Below are 23,058 nucleotides of genomic sequence, written 5' to 3' on the forward strand. Positions count from 1 at the left end.
TTGCTGTGAAACTGTCTAATTAACTTATTATTTGCATTATAAAGACTTCGTAAGCTTTTACAACTTTTTATTTGGTAATTTATTCTTTTGACTTTATAATCCAGATTCTCACCCATATCCAACGAAAAGAAAAGCTAGAAATAAATTTAAAATTTATTATTATTTTTTGATTTGATGATATAATTTGAAAGGGACTATTGTCGATAACTATCTGTCGAATTGAAAAAATAAAGCAAACTATACAATTAGATAAATTATGATATAATAATACAAAATTATGGTTTCAACTGCTCTCGAATTGTGAAAATAAATTTAACTCCCTAATATGGAAGTTGGGTCCGCCTGTTCTCGCTCTCTTTGTCTTCAAGTTTAAAGGATATTGTAACTGCTGTGAGCCAATGTTAAAACATAGATTCTAATCCGATTATGTTATAAGTTAATTATTTCAATTAATTATTCTTTTCATCTAAGGTCTTGGTTGAGCACGACCTTCGGCTACCAGCCACCAGGCACCAGGCGAAGGTCGTGGGTTCGAATCCCGCTTGAGACACTAACTTTTTCATCTCAACCAAGACCTTAGATAAAAAGAATAATTAATTGAATTAGTTTTATTAGAATTAGATTCTAATAAAACTTTCTCTACTCAGCTATAATGCTTGGAGATCTTTGCTGATCAAAAAATACTTAATATTAATAACATTTCAGGTGAGCTCGCATGCTAAATACGAACGCGTGGTATAAAGTAAGTGCATCTTTGTTTATCCGCTTTTTTAAAATCCTCGGCATATAGATATTTTTTATTTCATTTGCGAAACAGATCACCAGAATGCTTCCCAAATTAAGAAAGGGTTAATATGTACCTCCAGTAAGTTTAACTTATCAGGATAACTATCGATTAACGGTCACTAATCTCTACACACTTATCAGGATTGTTGAGGTGTTGGTCAGTCATGCTGTAACGGCATAGGGTCACTTATTGGGTATTTCATTCGCGGGAAGTATCAGGATTATTATTTAATTTAAAGAAGATAAACTGAGGGATATTATTTTTGCCTTATTTACATTTACCCAAAAGCTTTTATTAGCGGATCATCTGCAAAGGATGTCAAATGTGTATCGTTATCTATTGTTATACAGAAGGCATTGGTAAAAAGTACAACCAAAAACTGACCCTTGGGGTAATCCCAAATTGACCTTAAAATCAAAATTGAGTTAAATCTACAGCTTGCATTCGCACAGAGAGAAAAGACCTAATAAGGTAAATAGTTTTTTTTCATATGTCGTATTTTCAAGCTTGCAACGTAATAAGTCGTGAGGGACACTGTCGAACTCATATCAATAAAACTGCCGTGGCATATTTACCCTCATCAAATATTTGCATACACTTGCCTTTCATAAAATCATATCGATTGTCATTCCAAGGTTGTCAAGTCCATATCAAATAGATTGCCGACAGTTCAGTGATTACCGACAACTGTATCAGAACTGATTCTGCGTCTTTTCTCCCTCGATTTTCCCCGTTATTGGCTTATTTGTGCCATTTCCCCTTAAATGAACTCGTCCCAATCGGTAGGGGGGAAAAAGCGGACAATTTCCGATGACGATAACTGGCCAAGAAAAAGGAAAAAAGAGGAAATTGCGAGGGCCAGGGTGATCAGGGAAGAGGAAAACTGCTGGCAAATGATTAAGCTCGTACACAACTGTAACATTTGAATCTTAACTCAATGATATTAATTAAATATCCATCCTTAGAAGTTTAAAAACGACATTATAAAATTGCTATAGTAGACGGACAATTGTGTCCAAACTTAGAGAGATAAAAAAGTACGCGATGGAAAATCATTGTAAACTGTACTAACCACATGCCAAGACCTTGGTAAAACAAAAAGGTATATTTAATTTGTTAAAAAAAAATTATTTCTCATGTAAATCAGACACTGCCACTAGCATAAGGGCTACTAAAATATAGCGGACTGGAGGCACGTACTGACTTTATACCGATAGTAGCACTAATTGCTTAGCCAGGTTGCCGCAGGACAAAAATTAATTACACCACAGAGTATAATTAAAGAACAAATGGGTACACCCCCACGATGGACAAAGTTATAACAGTTTGCTCAAAGAGAAAGATTAAAAAACCTAGCTCAGCAAGATTTAAGTGACACTGTCAGACTTGGTTCAGCTACTGCTCCACTAATGTTGGAGAAAAGCTGAAATTACGGTACATCACTATGGGAAACCAAAATTAATAAGAAGCCACTTAGCTAGGTGCCACTTAGGCTCATCACCCTGGGGACATGAAGAATCTCATCTTTCTTACCATTCCCCCATTTCACTTCCTGACAGAACATCTGACAAAACCCAAAACAGAATCACCACTGATGATGGCGAAAATCCTAAAAACTAGGCAAAACAGTTTGACGAGGTAGTACAAAATTAATCGGAAATGACTAAATTACACGTTCGTCACACTGAAGACATGAAGAAACATATATTTCTTCCCCCATTTGACTTTCTGACCGAATATCTGAGAAACTCAACACAGAATCACACTGATGTTGGCGAAACGACTACGGTACAGCACTATGTCAAACTAGGCATACCAAAAATTTAAGAAACAGCCAAGGTTCATCATTCTGTGGACAGCAAGGTGTAAGTTTTACAATATTTTCCATTGGTTCCCTCAATTGACTTCCTGACCGAATATCTGACAGCATTATGTCAGACTAGGCATACCAAAAATTTAGGAAACATTCAAGGCTAATCATTCTGTGGACATCAAGGGGAAATTTTATATTTTCCATTCGTTCCCTCAATTGACTTTCGAACCGAATATCTGACAAAACCCAAAACAGAATCATCACTGATGATGGCGAAAATCCTAAACTAGGAAAAACAGTTAGTACAAAATTAATCGGAAATGACTAAGTTACACGTTCGTCACACTGCAGACATGAAGAAACATATTTCTTTCCAGTCCCCCATTTGACTTTCTGACCGAATATCTGAAAAACTCAACACAGAATCATACTGATGATGGCGAAACGACTGCGATACAGCACTATGTCAAACTAAGCATACCAAAAATTTAGGAAACAGCCAGGGTTCATCATTCTGTGACAGCAAGCGGTAAGTTTTACGATATTTCCCATTGGTTCCCTCAATTGACTTCCTGACCGAATATCTGACAGCACTATGTCAGACTAGGGATACCAAAAATGTAGGAAACATTCAAGACTCATCATTTTGTGGACATCAAGGGGAAATTTTACGATATTTTCCAGAAATTTTATGATATTTTCCATTCAGTCCCTTAATTGACTTCCTGACCGATTGTCTGGCAGAACCCAAAACAGAATTACTTCTGATGATGGCGAAACGACTACGGTACTGCACTATGTTAAACTAGGCATACCAAAAATTTAGTAAACATTCAAGGCTCATCATTTTGTGAACATCAAGGGGTAAGTTTTACGATATTTTCCAATGGTTCTCTCAACTGACTTCCTGACCGAATATCTGACAGCACTATGTCAGACTAGAGAGACCAAAAATTTAGGAAACAGACAAGTTTCATCATTCTATGTGACATCAAGGGGAAATTTTACGGTATTTTCCATTGGATCCCTTAATTGACTTCTTGACCGAGTATCCGACCAAACCAAACACACAATCAACGCTGATGATGTTGAGAGCATAAGGCGTTTGACAACCCAAACGCTTAATTGGAAACGACCACGACGTAATGCTTCTTTATTATTTAGGGAAAATATTAACAAAGATTCATAGAATCCTACTGATATATCTAAAGCCAATTTGTAATAATGTATGTATTTTAGGATGAGCAGGCTTTACGGAATTACGTTTCGTCGCCTGATAACTTGATCCGACTGGCAGTCTTTCAGCTTTCCCGTAAAAATATATCACCTCCGGTCAAAACGAGTGCGTTATTTCTTGTAATGGTGCTGTTAACGTGACAGACCCTGAACGTCACGGCACTTGGCCAAACACCCACGCCCGTTCCCAAACGTAAAGTCCGTCCAGGGGTGGTTTTTCTCAGACGCGGGAGACTTTTTTATAATTGACATAAAGTCAAGTGTGTAAAAATGGATCGGAAATCGGCCCGACCTTGGCAATGATTGCCAAACGGGCTCTCCTTTCACGCGGATGACGGCTTCGAAAAAGAGTGTGTCGACAGGAGCGATCCGTAAGCCGTCAACCTTGCGAAACGCGGCGGACCCCCCGGGGGACGTTAGTTTTTCCAATGGGATCGAATATTCCAGGCGATGTCCCCGTTACGGACGCGTTTCCACTAAGTCGCCGGGACGATCCGTGCCTCCTTATCAGTGACGCGGCCCCTAGGAAATGCGCACAATTCCTGACAACTCGTCGAACCCGTACCACATCTCGGGCCGCCCGTACCAAATCCTTCCTGTACAACTTCCAACCCGACGTTTTCTAACAATCCTTCTTTTTATTCATTTATAACACACGCTTTAAAACAAATTTACTCAAGCATTTATGATTTTTCTTGACAAAAAATACATTATATAAATAATAAATTAGAAACTATATTGTAAAAAAACATACCTAAACGGGCAGGAAGGGATGCACTCCTTTCTTTGACATAATAAAAAACACAAAGTATATCACTCGAAACGGGCACACCAGACACACACTCCGCTTCTCGACGGTACCGTCACACTTCGGTCGAAAGGCGATTTTCCTTTCAAACAGGAGGGGACCTGGAAAACATATTATTTCTGATTTTCCACGGCGGAAAATTCAAGGATCCGACACCACGACAGAACCTGGAGCGACTGGCCGATTCGACTTGGTCCGATCACGATCAGAATATGGCCGACTTGACTTGTCTAACGTAGGAGCGCCACGTGACGGCCTGTTTCCAACTCCCTCGTTCCCGCTTATTTTTTTTTATTTTTTCAATTTTAACCGACATCAAATCAATTCCAGGATATTTTATTTACACAGATTTATCGCCACTAAATGGAATTATAGTACATTCTTCGACTCTGTACACAGATAGACAAAAGTTTACATTTACCTGCCACATATACAGAAGAATTAATAATATTAAAAAAAAAAAAAACAGAAATAAATTGTATATGTAATTTAAAATGTGATTTTTGCATACATTTGGCCTTCCAAATTAAGAATTTTAAAAGGATAAATTAAAACTTGGATGGCAATAGGATAAATTAGTTTATGAGTGAAAGTTTGGAGTCAGAGCTTTATAGCACTCAGAAGGGATATAGCTAAACTAAGATAGAAGGTTTGGGATGTTAGGACATGAAATGACCTTAGCCGTTAAAACACCCTTAAAAATTAATAATAATAATAATAATAAATTTCAATTAAATATTATTTTTATGTAAGGTCTTGGTTGAAATGAAAAAGTTAGTGTCACGAGCGGGATTCGAACCCACAACCTTCAGCTCAATACGCCACTGCTCTAACCACTTGAGCTATCGTGACTTCGATCCACTCGGACACCAACTCCTCATCGTGGTTAGAGCAGCAACAAATCAGATCTCATCACTAATGTTTTTAGGTTTTTAGGCAAATTATGAAAATGGCAAAAAATAGGGAAAATTTTGAAAGTTTGTAGGTTCAGATGGGGAGTTAGTGTCTGAGAAGATCGAAGTCACGATAGCTCAAGTGGTTAGAGCAGCAGCGTGTTGAGCCGAAGGTCTTGGGATCGAATCCCACTCGTGAAACTAACTTTTTCACCTCAACCAAGAGTAATTAATTGAAAGAAGTGATTTGGTCATCACACCACTAAACATAATGGATCTAATAAATTACCTTCACACATTGATTTTCATTACTACAGAGCATATTAATAAAACTGAAGCCTCACCTTGATAACTCCATGGACCACACACATTAATTTTACCTTACAAATAGGAGATATTCACTCCACTATGGAGAAGCCTAATCACAGTCTTTCTGCATTAAATCGGGAGTTTTTTAATTGTTTTTTTTTTTCTAGAATTTTGGATATGGATAACGTTAATGAGATAGGCCTATAGTTATTAACCCCTAATTTTGAACCAGATTTAAAAATGGTATTACTAGGGATTTTTTAAAAGCAGATGGATATTGACCAAGTGAATAAGCTAAATTAAAAATTTGCACCAAAAGTGGAATTATAAATTTAGAAATCTTTTTAAGAACAAAATTATTTAAAAAGTTAACATGAAAAATATTATCTTTATTCAAGGATTTAAAATTGGTCACTAAAAGGGAACCTATGCAGTATGCAATTAGCAAACCATTTTTCTAAACTTGTCATATGTACAGATAGACTTGCACAAAAGCTTCACGACAAAAACTTATACGTGCCCGTCTATACCATTATAAACTGCTCAAAAATGAATAGGGATATTGCTAATTTTGTAGTGTGTATTTTCCCTAGAATTTTTATTTGATTTCATTATAAATTGCATTAAAATTTATTAGAAATTATATTTTTTTACTGAAGGAAAATTTAATTTAGAGATTTTTAAAAATAACAAAGTGAAAGGTTCTAATTCCATAATTTTGTTTCATTGCACTTCCCTTTGGAACTGCACTGTCTCTGAGATATCCACTTGGCGGCGACCTTTTGGTTCAAAATGATGTCGTTCCATCGATCCACTAGGTTAAAGAGAATACAACTGGATTAAAATGGAGAAAAGAGGAGAAAAGGTGTTTATTTACAAAATGATTAATCTTCATGTATACTATTCTTAAGTAAATCCATTATTAAAAATGAGAAATAATGATTGTTTTTGGTTTGTATTTTCTATTTTGTTTTATCCAACTGACAAGAATATATCGGTTAATTTAATTAAAATTAATAGAATAAGAATAAATTCATTTTGGAGCAGTTATATCTTTGAACTGCCTGCAAAAATTAGTTCTAAAAGATTAATTAAAACTTTAGAAATAAAAATCACAAGGGTGAGTGGGTAGTTTTGCTAAAGATGCCCCAACAACAAGCAATCCTCTAAACAGCCCTGTTCCTGGAAAAGATCACCATGCAAAAAGTGCAACAACAAATAGGCAAATAGTGTCAAACAAAAGCACGCTATATAAAGATATGTTCCACAGGTCAAAAAATCAAGTTGATTTAATCAGTGAACGCATCCAAAATCTCCAAAACCTGGGTAAACAACCTGATATCCTGAATTTTGGGTAATGAAAAGGTATGACTCTTAAAAACAAAGTCACTACCACAGGTCCTGTCCTCAGGCTGGGGTGACATGGTGGAAGGGTGCAGGGGGAACTGAAGATTGCATGGGCAATCCCAGCCTTGAGGGGGATCACAGCCCATGCACATCCCTAACTCGGCCTGCAAAAGAAAAAAGAAAAAGAGAAGCAAGAATTGCTTACACAACTGTGGAACTAGTCATCCTTCCTTGGGACTTGACCCCATCAACCTTAATATATGACATAAATTAAAAAAAAAGAAAAGAAAAATAAATAAATATAAAATAATAATAATTAAAAATGCAATGAAAAGAACAATTAAATAATAAAAGAAGTCCACCAAAGCTAATAATATAAATGCCTGTTCAGGTGCCCGTTATGCAGAGAAAAGTTGCTCGATGTGTCCCACATAATAGAGGTGTGTCATGCCTTGGCTCCATACAGAGAGCGTGTAGGCATGCCACTGGATTTGAGAATGGTTCTCGACATGGTAGCAAGTTTCAGGGTCCTCTGTTCCGCTTTTTAGGAGAATTGGGAATTTTTTTATTGCATATAGCCGTTAAGATATGTTTTGTATGAGTGAGTGTATTTATTAGAGTGAATTGGGAGAGGCTGATGGTGGAATAGCATCCCCATTGCCCCTCGAGCTGTGTGACTTGAGTCAATGGCAGAATATTTAGAATCCCATCGACCCCTTGTTTGTTATTGCGTGCATACTCAGTACTCCATCCGCCAAATAGAATAAATGCAATGTATGTAAGTGTGAATGTGTGTTGCAATATTTATCATGCACTCAGGGCTGAAATGACCAAGCTGCCAGATGCCCCTTTAAAAAAAAAGTTATTAAAACAATGAAAATTTATGTAATCGATTATTTTTGGACAAATTCAAATTTTTGTTTAGCAAATGCACACATTCAAAAACAAAAATCAATTAAACAACAAAAATTAGCTTACATGGCCATTACAGACAGGGAAACAGTTGAACAAGCAGATAAATTTAGTCAAAAACGCTTGTCACTAGTCAAAACTAATGATACAAACTAAAATTTGTATTTATTTTAAAATAAATTGTATTTTACTTTTTGAACTAAACAGTAGTTTTAGAGGTAAGGACAAAATATTATAATAATGATAAAAAAATGTAATCATTAAATTTTGTCATATTTCTTTTTAAAGAGAAATAACCTTGTAAAATTGATTTATGGTTTTTTTTTAAACTTATAAGTAATTTATTTAAAGAATTTGCCCAATCATTCCAAATAATTATCGTGATAAGCTTGGAAACGTCATGGGACGTTGGAAACGGCCAAGTGCCAACAGCAACAGCGTTATCTCAAGTATTTTTTTGCGTGTTTATTTCCCTTTTCCCCACTCGTACGGATTTCACCAATGTAAAATACAATAATTAATCTAATTAATTTAATATCGTGGAATCCGCAATGGCTGAAAATGAGCTCGAGGTGACAAAAGAGAGCAAATTGCTCATCATCAAACTGAACAGGCCACACAAGAGAAATGCAATCAACCTCCAGGTAACTTGGTAACTTGAGTGTTCGCACTTCCCAACTGACCCAACCCAACGTACGACAATCCAGAATAATTGCAAATTTAACAAACATGGAAATCGTGTGTATTATGTTTTGACATAAACTTGAACAAGAACATACAATAAGTAAAATTAACAGACAGATTGGCTATGTACTATATGATTTTATTGCAGTTATCTCCAGAGCATTATTACACCTTTTTCACCTAGTCTGCATTAAATATAAGAAGCATTTTATCTTAAATATATACATTAAACATAAAGCAGAATCCCTAGACATTATGCAGAACATTAAAACTGATACTCATGTTTTGAAGGGCCTTGGTCTCCACTACAATGCTGGCCCAGTCTATTTTTTCCTCCGTGCATCTCCTCTATCTTCCAATTTGGATATTTCTGAGGTCATCCTCAATGTCGTCAAACCGTCTCTCTCTTGGTCTTCCTCGCAGCATCTACCGCCTGTCTTACCCAGCTAAACTTTCTTTATAGTCCTGTCCTTTGGCATTCTTTCTACATGGCCAATCCACCTGAGGCGTCTCGCTTTTATTTTTTTTTCTGATAATGAAGGTATTAAACACATATTACATGAAAGTACATGAGTTCAATAAATAAATAAGTCAATAAAAATATTCTAGTACACGGGAAATTCCACCCAATTGATTTTTTTTTCATTTTTCCGATAAAAGAAAATTCTGCCTAATTTGTCTCATTGTTTTTACGAATAAATATTTGTTTATGCTATGTTTCAAATTGGGAATATCAATTAGAGGTAAACACACTTAATCCTTAATCCAAAACAGGATAAAGGATGTTTCAATATTTACTTTACAGTCTCATTTGAATACTGAAGCAATAAACTGTTTAGTTTTCATCATTGTTTTCTTAATTTCGATTTTTAAACTTAAAAAAGTCAATCAGTGCTGAGGATGTTGTGCATGACACTGATTGGTGATGGGCGTTCCATCAGATATCTACAGCCATCGGAGTTCTCTACAAAACTCTGCGGGACACCGTTCTCTACAAAACTGCATCGTACCATAGAAGCCCCGTTCTGGATGTCCTAGGGTAACAGAACCACAGGATGACCAAGAAACCGGCACCTCACTGTTGGGCAAGCGATTCATCACTCCAGGAAGTTCAAGGTGTCCAAATTTCTGAATGCACTGCTCGAAGAAGATTAAATCAGTATGGACGATAGCTTGTCGTATGAGGACCAGAAAACACCGAGTTGCACAGCTCCCATTTCTCGAGAACACAGCCTTGGGTCTTTGGACGATTGGTCTGCTGTAGTTTCTACAGATGAGTGTAGATTTGCTCTACGATCTCCAGATGGGCATGAAAGAGTGTGAAAGCGAAAAGAAAGGTAGGAGTGTTGTAATTTTTCCCAGAGCCGACCTTTTCAACGTAGCTCACTGATGGTGCGGGAATTTCAATGGAGAGTCGCACAGAGTTGGTTGTTGTTTGTCGAGGGTCTTTGACGGCCACTCGCAATGGGGATGAAATTTTGGAACGTCATGCGTTGCCTATCCTCGATGAAACCAGCTACAATCCTAGTCTAATGCAAGATAATGGCTGTCTACATGTTGCTTGCATAGCATAAACCTACCTTCAACAGCATAACATCTTAGCCTGACCAGCCCGTTCTCCAGGCTTGAACCACCATTGAACATTTATAGGATAACCTCAAAATACGAATAATAACATATCCATCGATACACTCTACGGACTGATGGCTTTTCACCCTGTAAGACGACCAGAATTGACCAGATCCCATAGAGTTGCATGGCTCCCATTTGCTTGAGAACACATCCATTGGTCTTTGGATAATTGGCCTGCTGTAGTTTTTACAGATGAGTGTAGATTTGCTCTACGATCTCCAGATGGGCATGAAAGAGTGTGAAAGCGAAAAGAAAGGTAGGAGTCTTGTAATTTTTCCCAGAGCCGACCTTTTCAACGTAGCTCACTGATGGTGTGGGCGGGAATTTCAATGGAGAGTCGCACAGAGTTGGTTGTTGTTTGTCGAGGGTCTTTGACGGCCACTCGCAATGGGGATGAAATTTTGGAACATCATGCGTTGCCTATCCTTGATGAAACCAGCTACAATCCTACTCTAATGCACGATAATGGCTGTCTACATGTCGTTCGCATAGCATAAACCGACCTTCAACAGCATAACATCGTCTTAGCCTGGCCAGCCCGTTCTCCAGGCTTGAACCACCATCGAACATTTATGGGATAACCTCAAAATACGAATAATAACATATCCATCGTTTCCTGATACACTCTACGGACTGATGGCTTTTCACTCCATAAGACGACCAGAATTGACCAGAACCCATAGAGTTGCATGGCTCCCATTTGCTCGAGAACACATCCATTGATCTTTGGATGATTGGCCTGCTGTAGTTTTTACAGATGAGTGTAGATTTACTCTTACATCTCCAGATGGGCGTGAAAGAGTAGGAGGCGACATGAAAGCTACAGAGTTGTAACTTTTTCCCAGAGCCAACCATTTCAACATCGCTCAGTGATGGTGCGGGCAGGAATTTCAATGGAGAGCTGCACAAAGTTGGTTGTTGTTCGTGGAAGGTCTTCTTTGGCCACTCGCCGTGTGGATGAAATTTTGAAATTGAGAAAATGTCTACATACTGTTGATGGATATCCCAACATAAAAAAAGGCACCTGGAAGAGTATAACATTCACCCAAATCATAGTGTTTCTATCTCACAATTCTCTTACAGTATATTCAAGTGCCTACTTCTTTTCAGTATTTGCGCATGATAAATGGTGAAATAAAGGAAATTTTATCAAGCAGCTTGCAAAGAATGGTTTGGAAAAATACCCTTAGAGATGCTGTGATTTGTCAATCGGTCTGAGAGAATTATTTGTATTTGTTAATTAAACTATCTTTCGCTTTAACGATTAGGGACAAACGTATAAATATGTTGTTAGATTTGTGGGAAGAATGCTTCTCACAGAGTCAATTATACATTGGTTTTTAAAGAATAAAGAAGCTTCTTTTTTGCAAATAATTATTCAAATTTTCATACTACTCAAGTCAAGCCAGGGCATCTGCTAGTATGAAGGACCAAACTGTTGAATTGTTAATTTTTCGAAAAATAAAAGAAAAAACATATGTTCTTCATGTTTTTTCTCTCTAACGTATCAAAACAACATTAACAACAACACATAAAATGCGAAAAAGAATCTAATAAAAATTGTGGAAAGCACTTCCAAAGCTTAGTCGTATAAATGAACAGACTATAAATGCCATCTTGTAAGTCTACTCCGGATGCTTCGGGAGTAAGGCCCCACCTTCACGTTCTTTATTTTTCCAGGTCGAAGGGGGTGGTGTACAGCAAAGAGAGTTAGCAATGTCCTCTTTAGTAAATACTTGTTGTACACAAATCTGGGATTATCTGTCACGCTGACGGCCCTGGGAGACTTTGCAGAACAGAAAATCATGCATTACAAAGTACCGTGGGATGAGAATAGAACAACCAGGGTAGTCATCGTCGGAGGTGTTTTTGGCGGTTATGTCAGCCATTGGTGGTTTAACTACCTCGAGAAGAAGATCCCAGGGCAGAGTTTTAAAAGCGTTATGAAAAAGGTGTGGCTAGACCAGTTGGTCTTTTCCCCTTTGTACACACTTTTTCTGTTTGTCGCTCTAGACGTCTTGGAACAAATATCTTTTGAGGACATAAAGCACGGTGTCAAGGAAAAGGCCTCGTTGCTTATATTTTCTGAAATCCTTTTTATGCCTCCTTTACAAGCCATGAACTTCTACTTTATAGTACCCAAGTACAGGGTGATGTTCGACTATGTGCTATCACTTATGCTCTCTATGTTCACATCATTCATAAAATATGATTTTTAACTGTATTAGTAAAACAAATTTACACAAAAACAATTTTTTGCTCTTTCTTTTGAGGTTTTATGCTATTCAAATCATATTGGGATTTGACAGCTGAATATCAGTTTTACTAAATTTATTTTATCATTTTGTTCTATTTGGATACATTTTATGCAAACCAAATGAATTTTTAATGATTATTTGGAGATCCTAAGATGCAGTCTGGTGTGATGTAGGTTTTAGAAAAACATTTTCCTTATCGTGCCAACATTTCGATCTTTATTGAGATCATCGTCCGGACCTGGGATTTATAAACATTGTTTAAATTTTTACAAATACATATAAGATGTGAAAAAAAAAGAATTTATACAATGCTAGAAATTTTATATTCAATGAAAATATTTTTTTCTCATTCAGTGTTCGTTTTCTGTGAATTTTTAATAAAAATTGTGTCTGCTTTTACTCCACCAGTCCTCTCATTGTCTGCTGAAGTTTTGTCTTTGATGTTGCTTTGTAAAGTTAACGGTTTGAAAGAATCTAAAGGCGGAATTGGCTGGAGATGCCCAAATATGCATAATTCAGCAGAGAAAATCTTATAAGATTTCAATTTATGATATTTGAATGCTTTCATATGTTCATATTATGTAATATATATAGTACATAATATATATAGTATTTAATCAAATATAGTCATCAAATTGTGCCTTATGCAGATAAAATTTGTCCAAAGTTTGCCTAATGGAATCCCGGAAAATTTATCCTTGCCGATACTGCAATGGTTTTGACAATTTTTTATTTATGTTATTAAATGTTAGAGTGATTGCCAAACTGTGCACCATGGTATCAAAAATTTTTTACTTGGTAGATGAAATTTTACTGTCATAAATTCACTTTGACTTGTATATCACTTTTATATTTGTATTTGTATTTTATGACTAATTTATATATGACACTACTGTAATAAATGGAAAAAAATAAATTAATAAAATAAATATCCATAGTTGATCCTGGTGAGATAGAATATTACGGTTGAAAGAAACCAAGTATTCTGTGATGTTTTAATTTATTCAGAGATGGATGTTTTGAAAGTTTTTCATTTTTCATACAGCTTATTAGTTGTGTAATTAATAATTAATTTTGTAAAGATTATGGATTAACTGTATTGGAATGTTTGAATGAGGATATGTCAAAGTTGAAGCAACACATTTTTTGTGCATTCTTTGGACGTTAAAGAATCCCTTCAAAGAAAAGCTCCAGAAATTAGAAAAATTGAGAGAAAAAATTAGAAGTTGGATTTTGAATTCAACAGTTGCTGGTTGCAAAAATGAAGACGAGTGGCTAGACCGTTATTAGATTTTTATGAACAAGCCAATTTTGGAGGGGGGCTTTGGCTTAAATAACTTCCTTTATGTTTTAAGCTGTTAATAAACATTTTTTTTTCAAATATGATGATTATTTCTCTCAAAGATATCCATCTCTCAGCCCTCAATCTATGACATTTATATAAAGCAATAATTAAGAAATACAAACTTTTCTATTTTAAATTTACTTTGTTTTACTAAGACTACAGAAATTAAAATCCTAACATACATTTTAAAGAAACAGGAGGACGATGTCAATGTTGACTTATGGATAAAGGTCGGAAACTTATTGACTTTTTCTCTCCCAATCCAGCGGCTAAAAGTAAAAAAAGCTGCTCACCAGAGGAAAAACATCAACAATATAAAAAGCATAACTCAGAGTTAAATATGACTGAGGAGGACGCACAGATAGGCTCTCTCATTAAAGCATCTTAAATCGGTGTTTACGGATATTTTAGACTCCAGATTGGCCGATCTGAAAACCGATATGCTATGGGCGCAAATCTCCAGAGTATTCAAGAGAATATTGAAATAAAAGCAGAGCTGAAGGAGCAAAAATACATCAACAAAAAGATCGCGCAATGACTAGAATATTTAACACAGGAGACAAAAAAAAAAAAAATCATATTTCATGGTTTGAGAGGAGAAGGCAAGGATTCACACGGTCAAAATGTTTTGTGTGTCTATTAAAAGTGAGAGAGGATATATTAATATACAGAGTCTATCCAATTGGAAAATTGTTAAAAGGAATTAGACCAATCATTACAGAAATTCCAATGGAAATTGATGTAAAAAAAGTATTCTAGAATGCTAAAACCCTGAAGGGAACACAGGTGGGCAGTCTCGCGATCTTACTGAAAAAAAGGACAAACTTCTCACTGTAAAGTACAAAATAAAGCAATGTAATAAAGTTGCCAGGGTCTCAGTATGGAGAAACTCAATGTTTGTCGAGGATCATAAATTTGATTTGGAAGAAAATTGAGCTATAATAGAGAAAAATGGTATTAGCAAGCTCAATGAATTACTCAAAACGGATCTCGGAGAATTTGTCACCACTATCTGTCAACCAGGATGGAAACAGAATGACACGGAATCTACGGTAATGCTGCAACTAAAGAGGAAGATGTCGTCAATGCTCAACACAAACAGATGACAACTAACACATCTAAGAAAATTAAAACATAAAGATAAATTATTATTAATTTCTTTACTTGTATTCATTATAATACCTATCGTTTTCTTCTGTTTTTATTTACCATATATGTACAATTATTTGATGTAAAAAACAAAAAACAAAAAAAAACATCAACCTAGCAGACGGGCTAATGTCCATTGTCTTTTGTAAATTTAAATATAAAAATGAAAATATATAAAGCTCAATAAATTTAGTTCTTTATTATTATTATTATTAAAGAAACAGTCTTAATTATCTTAATTATAGGAGAATTAAACAAATTTCAGATGTATAAAAAAATTAGAAATACACTTAAAGAAGCAGAAGAGGATGATGTTACTATAGTCGTCGTCACTGGTGTTGGTGACTATTTTACAAGTGGAAACGACTTCAGCCTGGATGGATTTGGCGAAGAGGACATGGAGGTGTTGACAAGAAACAAAGTCGACTATGTCAGGGCTTTTCTCCACTCATTGATTCACTTCCCCAAACTCCTGGTTGCAGTGATCAATGGTCACGTTGTCGGCATCGGTGTGACAATGCTTGGACTGTTTGATCTTGTTTATTGCGTTGACGATGTAATAAATTTTTTACTTTAGATAATTTTCCTTTAACAATATGAATTTTGATGATATTTTAGGCTACTTTTCACACGCCTTTCTCTGATCTTGGCATCTGTGCAGAGGGATGTTCAACGTACACTTTACCTCGCTCTATGGGAAAATCGTTGGTATGCACAGTTTAGACAAAAATTAAATTGTGTTTTTATGAAACTGTTTTTTCTTTTCTTTTCCTAGGCCGCACAGATGCTTTATTTCAGTAAAAAGATTACAGCGAAAGAAGCAAAGGACAGTGGATTTGTAGCTCAACTAATTAAAAAAAGTGAAATTCCCATGATTTTTGAGTCATTGAAAGTACATTCTACACTCCCAGCTAAGGTATGCTCATAAATTTGTTTTTTACTTGTTATTGTTCCAAAGGTTGCTTCTTTTTAAAGATCTTGTAATTTTTTTGTGAAGAAAAGTTTACAACCAGTTGTCCTTTTCTATATAATTGGATATATTTCAAAGCAGCCGGGCTTCCTCTTCAGCAATACAAATTTTTTTACAATTTAGAAGCGCCGAAACATTGTAATTATTGTATTGTGGTATTGCTGAAGAGGTAGCAGAGCTGCTTTAAAATAATCCCAATTTATTTTTAAAAAAGTAAAACAGTTTAAATTCACTAGTTTTGTGGTCCACTTGACCAATTAATATCATACAATTAATTAAGGTTTTTAGTTGAGATAAAAAAGTCAATGGCACGAGCGGGATTTGAACCCACGATCTTCGGCTTGATACGCTGCTGCTCTACCACTTGAGCTATCGTAACCTCGATCCACTCGGACACCAACTTCCCATCTCAACCCCTTTTTTTAAATTTTCCCTCCTTTTTGCCATTTTTCAAATGTCGTGTAATCAATTTGATTCTCGGCGACAAATGAAATGGTCACAGAGAGCTTTAGTGAATAGATTAATTAATTGTATGATATTAATTGGACAGTCGTGGCGTATCAAGCCAAAGATCGTGGGTTCGAATCCCGCTCGTGCCATTGACTTTTTTATCTCAACTAAAAATCTTAATTAATTGTAAAACAGTTTGTAAACTATTCATAAAAAAGTTAAGTACAAGATTTTTATTTTTGTTGCCCTTCATTTTTTCTTCTTTTTATGAATTGTTTAAGTTTTGTTATTTCTAGGCTTTTTTTTAAATGAAAAGTAATTCAATTGTTCAAATGTTCGTTTTGACATCCTGTGCCATTTTAAGAACAGATTTTATTTCTGAAAAATTTATTTTAATTTTTAATTTTGTTTTTTCATTGTTCTTTTCATTATTCATTTTTTTAAATTGTTTGTATTTTAGCATTAAAGGTAAATATTGATGATAAAATAATATAAAGCTGTATAAATAATTTAAAAAAAGATGATTAGAGTGATAATAAAACTTAATATCTTATTCCAAAACCATATCTTACAGACAGAAGAAGTGACCTTCCACACTATTCAAAACCATTTACCCAATTCTCGGTGTATCACAAGGTGGTGTACTTGATCCCCTTCTGTACACAATTTACACGGCTTATATTCCCATTAACTCTAACACTTTCAGATTTACCTTTGCCAACGATACATCAGCATTCATCTCTGATAAATTAATAAATCGTCAGAGCTTCATGTAATTTACAAAATCATGGCTCTGTCAGTTTATATCCTGGGAAACAAAAACTCTCGTCTATATTTCAGTAATCTTTTTATTCCCATTGCGAACCACATGCGATAACTCTGTCTGTACCTCGACAAACGACACATGGAATTACATGAGGCTCAAACGTGAAAATTTAAATACAAAATACAGACTGCTTGAAAGGCTGTGTGATAATTGTTCTAAACGTACACTTTAAAAAAAATTTGGTTTGTTTGTTTTATCCCTTTATATGCAAATTGTCATTTAAATCATTACCATGCTTACCAATCTTGTGCGCGTGTTCACACAATGTACTAATTTTTTCAACATTTTTGCTTAATTCATATTTAAAGTGCGTTGTAAATAAATAAATGAATTTAAAAAAATAAATACATAAAAAAATGGCACAGGATGCTTCAACTATGAATATAAAATGCTTAGAAATAACAAAAAAAAATTGTTTTTATCTTCACATTTCATTTTGATTTCTTTGATCTTAGTCGTTGTTATACACAAAAAGATTGGTCAGAAACCACGATTTACCAGCGTTGAACGTTGCCCTCAACATGGAGAATGAATACTTGATCGAACTGTTCCAGTCTGAAGATTTTATGAATGCTTTGATGACAAGGATGTCCAAAAAACAAAGCAAGTTGTGATTTTGTTTTAGAACAATATCAGAACAATATACATCATCACAAACTTTTGGTATATTATATATTTTTTTTTCTTCATTAAAACACTATTTTTTGTATATTAACTAATTTATTATCACCCTTAATTTTTACAATAAAACCTTTACTATGCTGGACTTGGATTTTTTTTCGTGTCGGTCAAATACAGATGGTATTTAAACCCTGATTATTCTCGATTGTCCTTGATGTTGCAAATTTGATCGCCGAGTTGTCATCTTGGGGATTGACATGGATTGGGGGTTGACCCCGAGGGGAAATGATTCAGCTGGGGGCGGGAGTGACCGGAGCACTAGAGAATATCTCTTAGGTTTGAGAATAATTGACCCAATAAATAATTTTCATGTGTATGGTCTTTTATTTTTAACTTAATTTAAAAAAATATTTACTTTCTATTCCCTAATTTTGTGGTCCGCTTGACCAATTAATATATTACAATTAATTAAGGTTTTAAGAGCAGCAGCGTATCTAGCCAAAGATCGTGGGTTCGAATCCCGCTCGTGCCATTGACTTTTTTTATCTCAACTAAAAACCTTAATTAATTGTAATATATTAATTGGTCAAGCGGACCACGAGTTTAGTGAATTTAATTATTTAAAATGAAGTATACTTGACTAAAGCTCTCCGTGGCCATTTCATTTTGTCGTTGAGAATCCAATCCGATTACACGACATTTGAAAAATGGCAAAAAGGAGAGAAAATTCAAAAGGTGGGGTTGAGATGGGAAGTTAGTGTGTGAGTGGATCGAGCTCACAATAGCTCAAGTGGTAGAGCAACGGCGTATCATGCCGAAGATCGTGGGTTCGAATTCCGCTCGTGCCATTGACTTTTTTATCTCAACTAAAAACCTTAATTAATTTTAATTTTTATATAGTAGATTTTTTTTTGGGGGGGGGGTTCTAATAGAATTTTGGTGATGGGGGCTAGGTTGTAGATTTTATCAGTTGGGATGGGGTTGTATTATAATCTTTCAAATAATTTTTTTTTGGATTGGATTTATTGTTCTTTTATTTCACTTAAATTTCCCTATGAAATTTTTTTATTTTATTTCAATTTGGGGGCAGGTCGATCCATGCAAATAGACCCTTTCTGGCCATATCGAACTTGATCATTACAATGTGGACGTTAGATTATTATAATATTAATTATGCAATAAATCGAAAAGTTGGCATGGAGCCACCTGAGTATCAAGGTAACATCGAGAAACTTTAAATTACTGAATGTCCATATTAATTCTTAACTAAATGATCGATTATTGACACGTTTTATATCAAATCGTCGTTAGAACACACAAGAACTTTATTGGCAATCAGTACTAGAATCAGTGCCGGGAAATCCAAGTTCAATAACTTTGTTGCAGTAGCTTATCCGATTAGGAAAAGTTACTTTGTGTAGGACAGTACATTCGACCGGCCAAATCGTCCCTGTCTGAGCGTACTGGATAAGATGATTTGCAGCCTTGCCTACGGCTTTTGCATGCTGCTGAGGTGACATCTTCAGCGTTTCGTACGCCTTATCTTCCCATTTTTTATTCAGCATCGGTTGTTTGTTTTCTAACATGTCGGTCTGTGTGACTGCAGGGCAAAGAGCCACGACACGGATTTTTGTCTTTTCGTAGATATCAGGGTGCTGAAAGAAAACTTAAAATAATTTTCAAAATTTTCAATAGAAGTTTTAAATTTTTGCCCACTTACACCGAATGCCTTTGTCAATCCGATTACGGCATATTTAGTCGCAGAGTAGATCGGAGCGTAAGGGAACGGTTCAAGACCATAAGTGTCGGCCACATTTATCACTAGACCTCCATCAGAATTCTGCCCCATAAATCTGTGTGCAAGAAGCACACCGTTAACGGTACCGTTCTGCAATTTATCAAGTGTCAATCATTTTCACCCAATAACGCGTTTAATGCGAGACTACCTACAATATTTACAGAGACAGTTTGTTCCCATTTTGCCTCTTCAAATATACCCGCATTGTTCACCAATATGTCAAGGGAGCCAAAACAGTCGATGATTTTTTTCATCACACCTGAAACAATTTAATAAAATGAATCGTCTGAATGTGAATATCCATTTGCAATGTACTTTCAAACGTTTTCAATATCCTGACATCCATTTCCAAAAACTTGGCTTTCGTTTCTTCTTCGCACACGTTTAAACAGCTGGCCGCTTCTTCCCCCTGTTGTTTATTCACTCCACAGATGACAACGCCCTAAAATATCAACTGCTTGATCAAATTATAACGGATAGTCTTGTTCAAAACACACTTTTGCTTTTTGAGCCATCATTTCTCTTGCAATGGCTAGCCCTATTCCTGAACTGCCACCAGTGATCATCACTACTTTGTCTTCCACTGTCATTAAACTTTTTTTCTTTACTTCCTTGCATCCTTTTCTGCTATAATTTTTTTCATTAAAAAACAAAAATACAACTTAAAAAACAGTCTTACTTCTCTGATGCAAAGAAGCGCTTAAAACCTACAACATTCCTGTGAACAAAAAAAAAAAAAAAAAAATAAAAANATCGTGGGTTCGAATCCCGCTCGTGCCATTGACTTTTTTTATCTCAACTAAAAACCTTAATTAATTGTAATATATTAATTGGTCAAGCGGACCACGAGTTTAGTGAATTTAATTATTTAAAATGAAGTATACTTGACTAAAGCTCTCCGTGGCCATTTCATTTTGTCGTTGAGAATCCAATCCGATTACACGACATTTGAAAAATGGCAAAAAGGAGAGAAAATTCAAAAGGTGGGGTTGAGATGGGAAGTTAGTGTGTGAGTGGATCGAGCTCACAATAGCTCAAGTGGTAGAGCAACGGCGTATCATGCCGAAGATCGTGGGTTCGAATTCCGCTCGTGCCATTGACTTTTTTATCTCAACTAAAAACCTTAATTAATTTTAATTTTTATATAGTAGATTTTTTTTTGGGGGGGGGGTTCTAATAGAATTTTGGTGATGGGGGCTAGGTTGTAGATTTTATCAGTTGGGATGGGGTTGTATTATAATCTTTCAAATAATTTTTTTTTGGATTGGATTTATTGTTCTTTTATTTCACTTAAATTTCCCTATGAAATTTTTTTATTTTATTTCAATTTGGGGGCAGGTCGATCCATGCAAATAGACCCTTTCTGGCCATATCGAACTTGATCATTACAATGTGGACGTTAGATTATTATAATATTAATTATGCAATAAATCGAAAAGTTGGCATGGAGCCACCTGAGTATCAAGGTAACATCGAGAAACTTTAAATTACTGAATGTCCATATTAATTCTTAACTAAATGATCGATTATTGACACGTTTTATATCAAATCGTCGTTAGAACACACAAGAACTTTATTGGCAATCAGTACTAGAATCAGTGCCGGGAAATCCAAGTTCAATAACTTTGTTGCAGTAGCTTATCCGATTAGGAAAAGTTACTTTGTGTAGGACAGTACATTCGACCGGCCAAATCGTCCCTGTCTGAGCGTACTGGATAAGATGATTTGCAGCCTTGCCTACGGCTTTTGCATGCTGCTGAGGTGACATCTTCAGCGTTTCGTACGCCTTATCTTCCCATTTTTTATTCAGCATCGGTTGTTTGTTTTCTAACATGTCGGTCTGTGTGACTGCAGGGCAAAGAGCCACGACACGGATTTTTGTCTTTTCGTAGATATCAGGGTGCTGAAAGAAAACTTAAAATAATTTTCAAAATTTTCAATAGAAGTTTTAAATTTTTGCCCACTTACACCGAATGCCTTTGTCAATCCGATTACGGCATATTTAGTCGCAGAGTAGATCGGAGCGTAAGGGAACGGTTCAAGACCATAAGTGTCGGCCACATTTATCACTAGACCTCCATCAGAATTCTGCCCCATAAATCTGTGTGCAAGAAGCACACCGTTAACGGTACCGTTCTGCAATTTATCAAGTGTCAATCATTTTCACCCAATAACGCGTTTAATGCGAGACTACCTACAATATTTACAGAGACAGTTTGTTCCCATTTTGCCTCTTCAAATATACCCGCATTGTTCACCAATATGTCAAGGGAGCCAAAACAGTCGATGATTTTTTTCATCACACCTGAAACAATTTAATAAAATGAATCGTCTGAATGTGAATATCCATTTGCAATGTACTTTCAAACGTTTTCAATATCCTGACATCCATTTCCAAAAACTTGGCTTTCGTTTCTTCTTCGCACACGTTTAAACAGCTGGCCGCTTCTTCCCCCTGTTGTTTATTCACTCCACAGATGACAACGCCCTAAAATATCAACTGCTTGATCAAATTATAACGGATAGTCTTGTTCAAAACACACTTTTGCTTTTTGAGCCATCATTTCTCTTGCAATGGCTAGCCCTATTCCTGAACTGCCACCAGTGATCATCACTACTTTGTCTTCCACTGTCATTAAACTTTTTTTCTTTACTTCCTTGCATCCTTTTCTGCTATAATTTTTTTCATTAAAAAACAAAAATACAACTTAAAAAACAGTCTTACTTCTCTGATGCAAAGAAGCGCTTAAAACCTACAACATTCCTGTGAACAAAAAAAAAAAAAAAAAAATTAATAAATAAATCTTTGGTTTATTACATATTTCTTACCTCTGAAGCAACTGAACTGGACTTCGAAAAACCTTTGCCATTATTTATTTTTTTGGGGGTGTTTAATTTTTGCTTGCCGTCAAATATCTGTAACTTGCATATCTTCTGACCTATTTTTGGAAAACATGTGTTTTTACAATTCCAATGTTTTTAAATTATTTGCAACAGTAGACAATTGAGTTTCATGAGGAAAACATTGACGGTTCTGTGGTTTAAACGGTGTCTATGCAATTGCCGTTTGTTATTACTACATCTATCATCCCGTGTAATGTTTTGTTTTATTTTTATTCAGAAATAATTACAATAATACAAATACAATGTCCACATTGAAGAGATTCGATTTTAATGGTCACAATATTATTAAGCACAGTATTCAAAATTAAGAATTTGA

At 35.5% G+C, this 23,058-nt stretch overlaps 4 protein-coding genes across 5 annotated transcripts; 2 read left to right on the forward strand and 2 right to left on the reverse strand.

Annotated features, from left to right (window-relative positions):
- The first annotated feature begins 8,495 nt into the window (after nucleotides 1-8,495).
- LOC112126290 (enoyl-CoA delta isomerase 2, mitochondrial-like) lies at nucleotides 8,496-18,130 on the forward strand. The gene is made up of 5 exons (XM_024225086.1): nucleotides 8,496-8,749; nucleotides 15,439-15,729; nucleotides 15,792-15,881; nucleotides 15,949-16,089; nucleotides 17,875-18,130. The coding sequence occupies exons 1-5, from the start codon at nucleotides 8,657-8,659 to the stop codon at nucleotides 18,031-18,033; spliced, it is 774 nt and encodes a 257-aa protein (XP_024080854.1). The 5' UTR covers nucleotides 8,496-8,656; the 3' UTR covers nucleotides 18,034-18,130.
- Nucleotides 10,771-12,842, forward strand: LOC106667383 (mpv17-like protein 2). Its single transcript, XM_014395294.2, has 2 exons — nucleotides 10,771-12,040; nucleotides 12,102-12,842. Exons 1-2 carry the CDS (start codon nucleotides 12,031-12,033, stop codon nucleotides 12,638-12,640), a joined length of 549 nt encoding a protein of 182 aa, XP_014250780.1. The 5' UTR covers nucleotides 10,771-12,030; the 3' UTR covers nucleotides 12,641-12,842.
- Nucleotides 18,131-19,329: 1,199 nt separating the features above from the next.
- LOC106667382 (development-specific 25 kDa protein-like) lies at nucleotides 19,330-20,560 on the reverse strand. Its single transcript, XM_014395293.2, has 6 exons — nucleotides 20,518-20,560; nucleotides 20,336-20,465; nucleotides 20,154-20,280; nucleotides 19,991-20,097; nucleotides 19,761-19,928; nucleotides 19,330-19,695 (listed from the first exon to the last, which is right to left on the reverse strand). The coding sequence occupies exons 2-6, from the start codon at nucleotides 20,426-20,428 to the stop codon at nucleotides 19,366-19,368; spliced, it is 825 nt and encodes a 274-aa protein (XP_014250779.1). The 5' UTR covers nucleotides 20,429-20,465; nucleotides 20,518-20,560; the 3' UTR covers nucleotides 19,330-19,365.
- Nucleotides 20,561-21,375: 815 nt separating this feature from the next.
- On the reverse strand, nucleotides 21,376-23,017 carry LOC112126289 (development-specific 25 kDa protein-like). 2 transcript variants are annotated; one of them, XM_024225085.1, is made up of 7 exons: nucleotides 22,668-23,017; nucleotides 22,564-22,602; nucleotides 22,382-22,508; nucleotides 22,200-22,326; nucleotides 22,037-22,143; nucleotides 21,807-21,974; nucleotides 21,376-21,741 (listed from the first exon to the last, which is right to left on the reverse strand). In XM_024225085.1, exons 1-7 carry the CDS (start codon nucleotides 22,706-22,708, stop codon nucleotides 21,412-21,414), a joined length of 939 nt encoding a protein of 312 aa, XP_024080853.1. In that variant the 5' UTR covers nucleotides 22,709-23,017; the 3' UTR covers nucleotides 21,376-21,411. The 2 variants fall into 2 exon arrangements, with proteins under 2 accessions (XP_024080853.1, XP_024080852.1); XM_024225084.1 differs by having other exon boundaries at nucleotides 22,382-22,511; nucleotides 22,668-22,919.
- Nucleotides 23,018-23,058: the final 41 nt, after the last annotated feature.

Source organism: Cimex lectularius, unplaced genomic scaffold (genome assembly GCF_000648675.2).
Source record: "Cimex lectularius strain Harlan isolate CLEC.00 unplaced genomic scaffold, Clec_2.1 scaffold10, whole genome shotgun sequence".
Classification (NCBI taxonomy): domain Eukaryota; kingdom Metazoa; phylum Arthropoda; class Insecta; order Hemiptera; family Cimicidae; genus Cimex; species Cimex lectularius.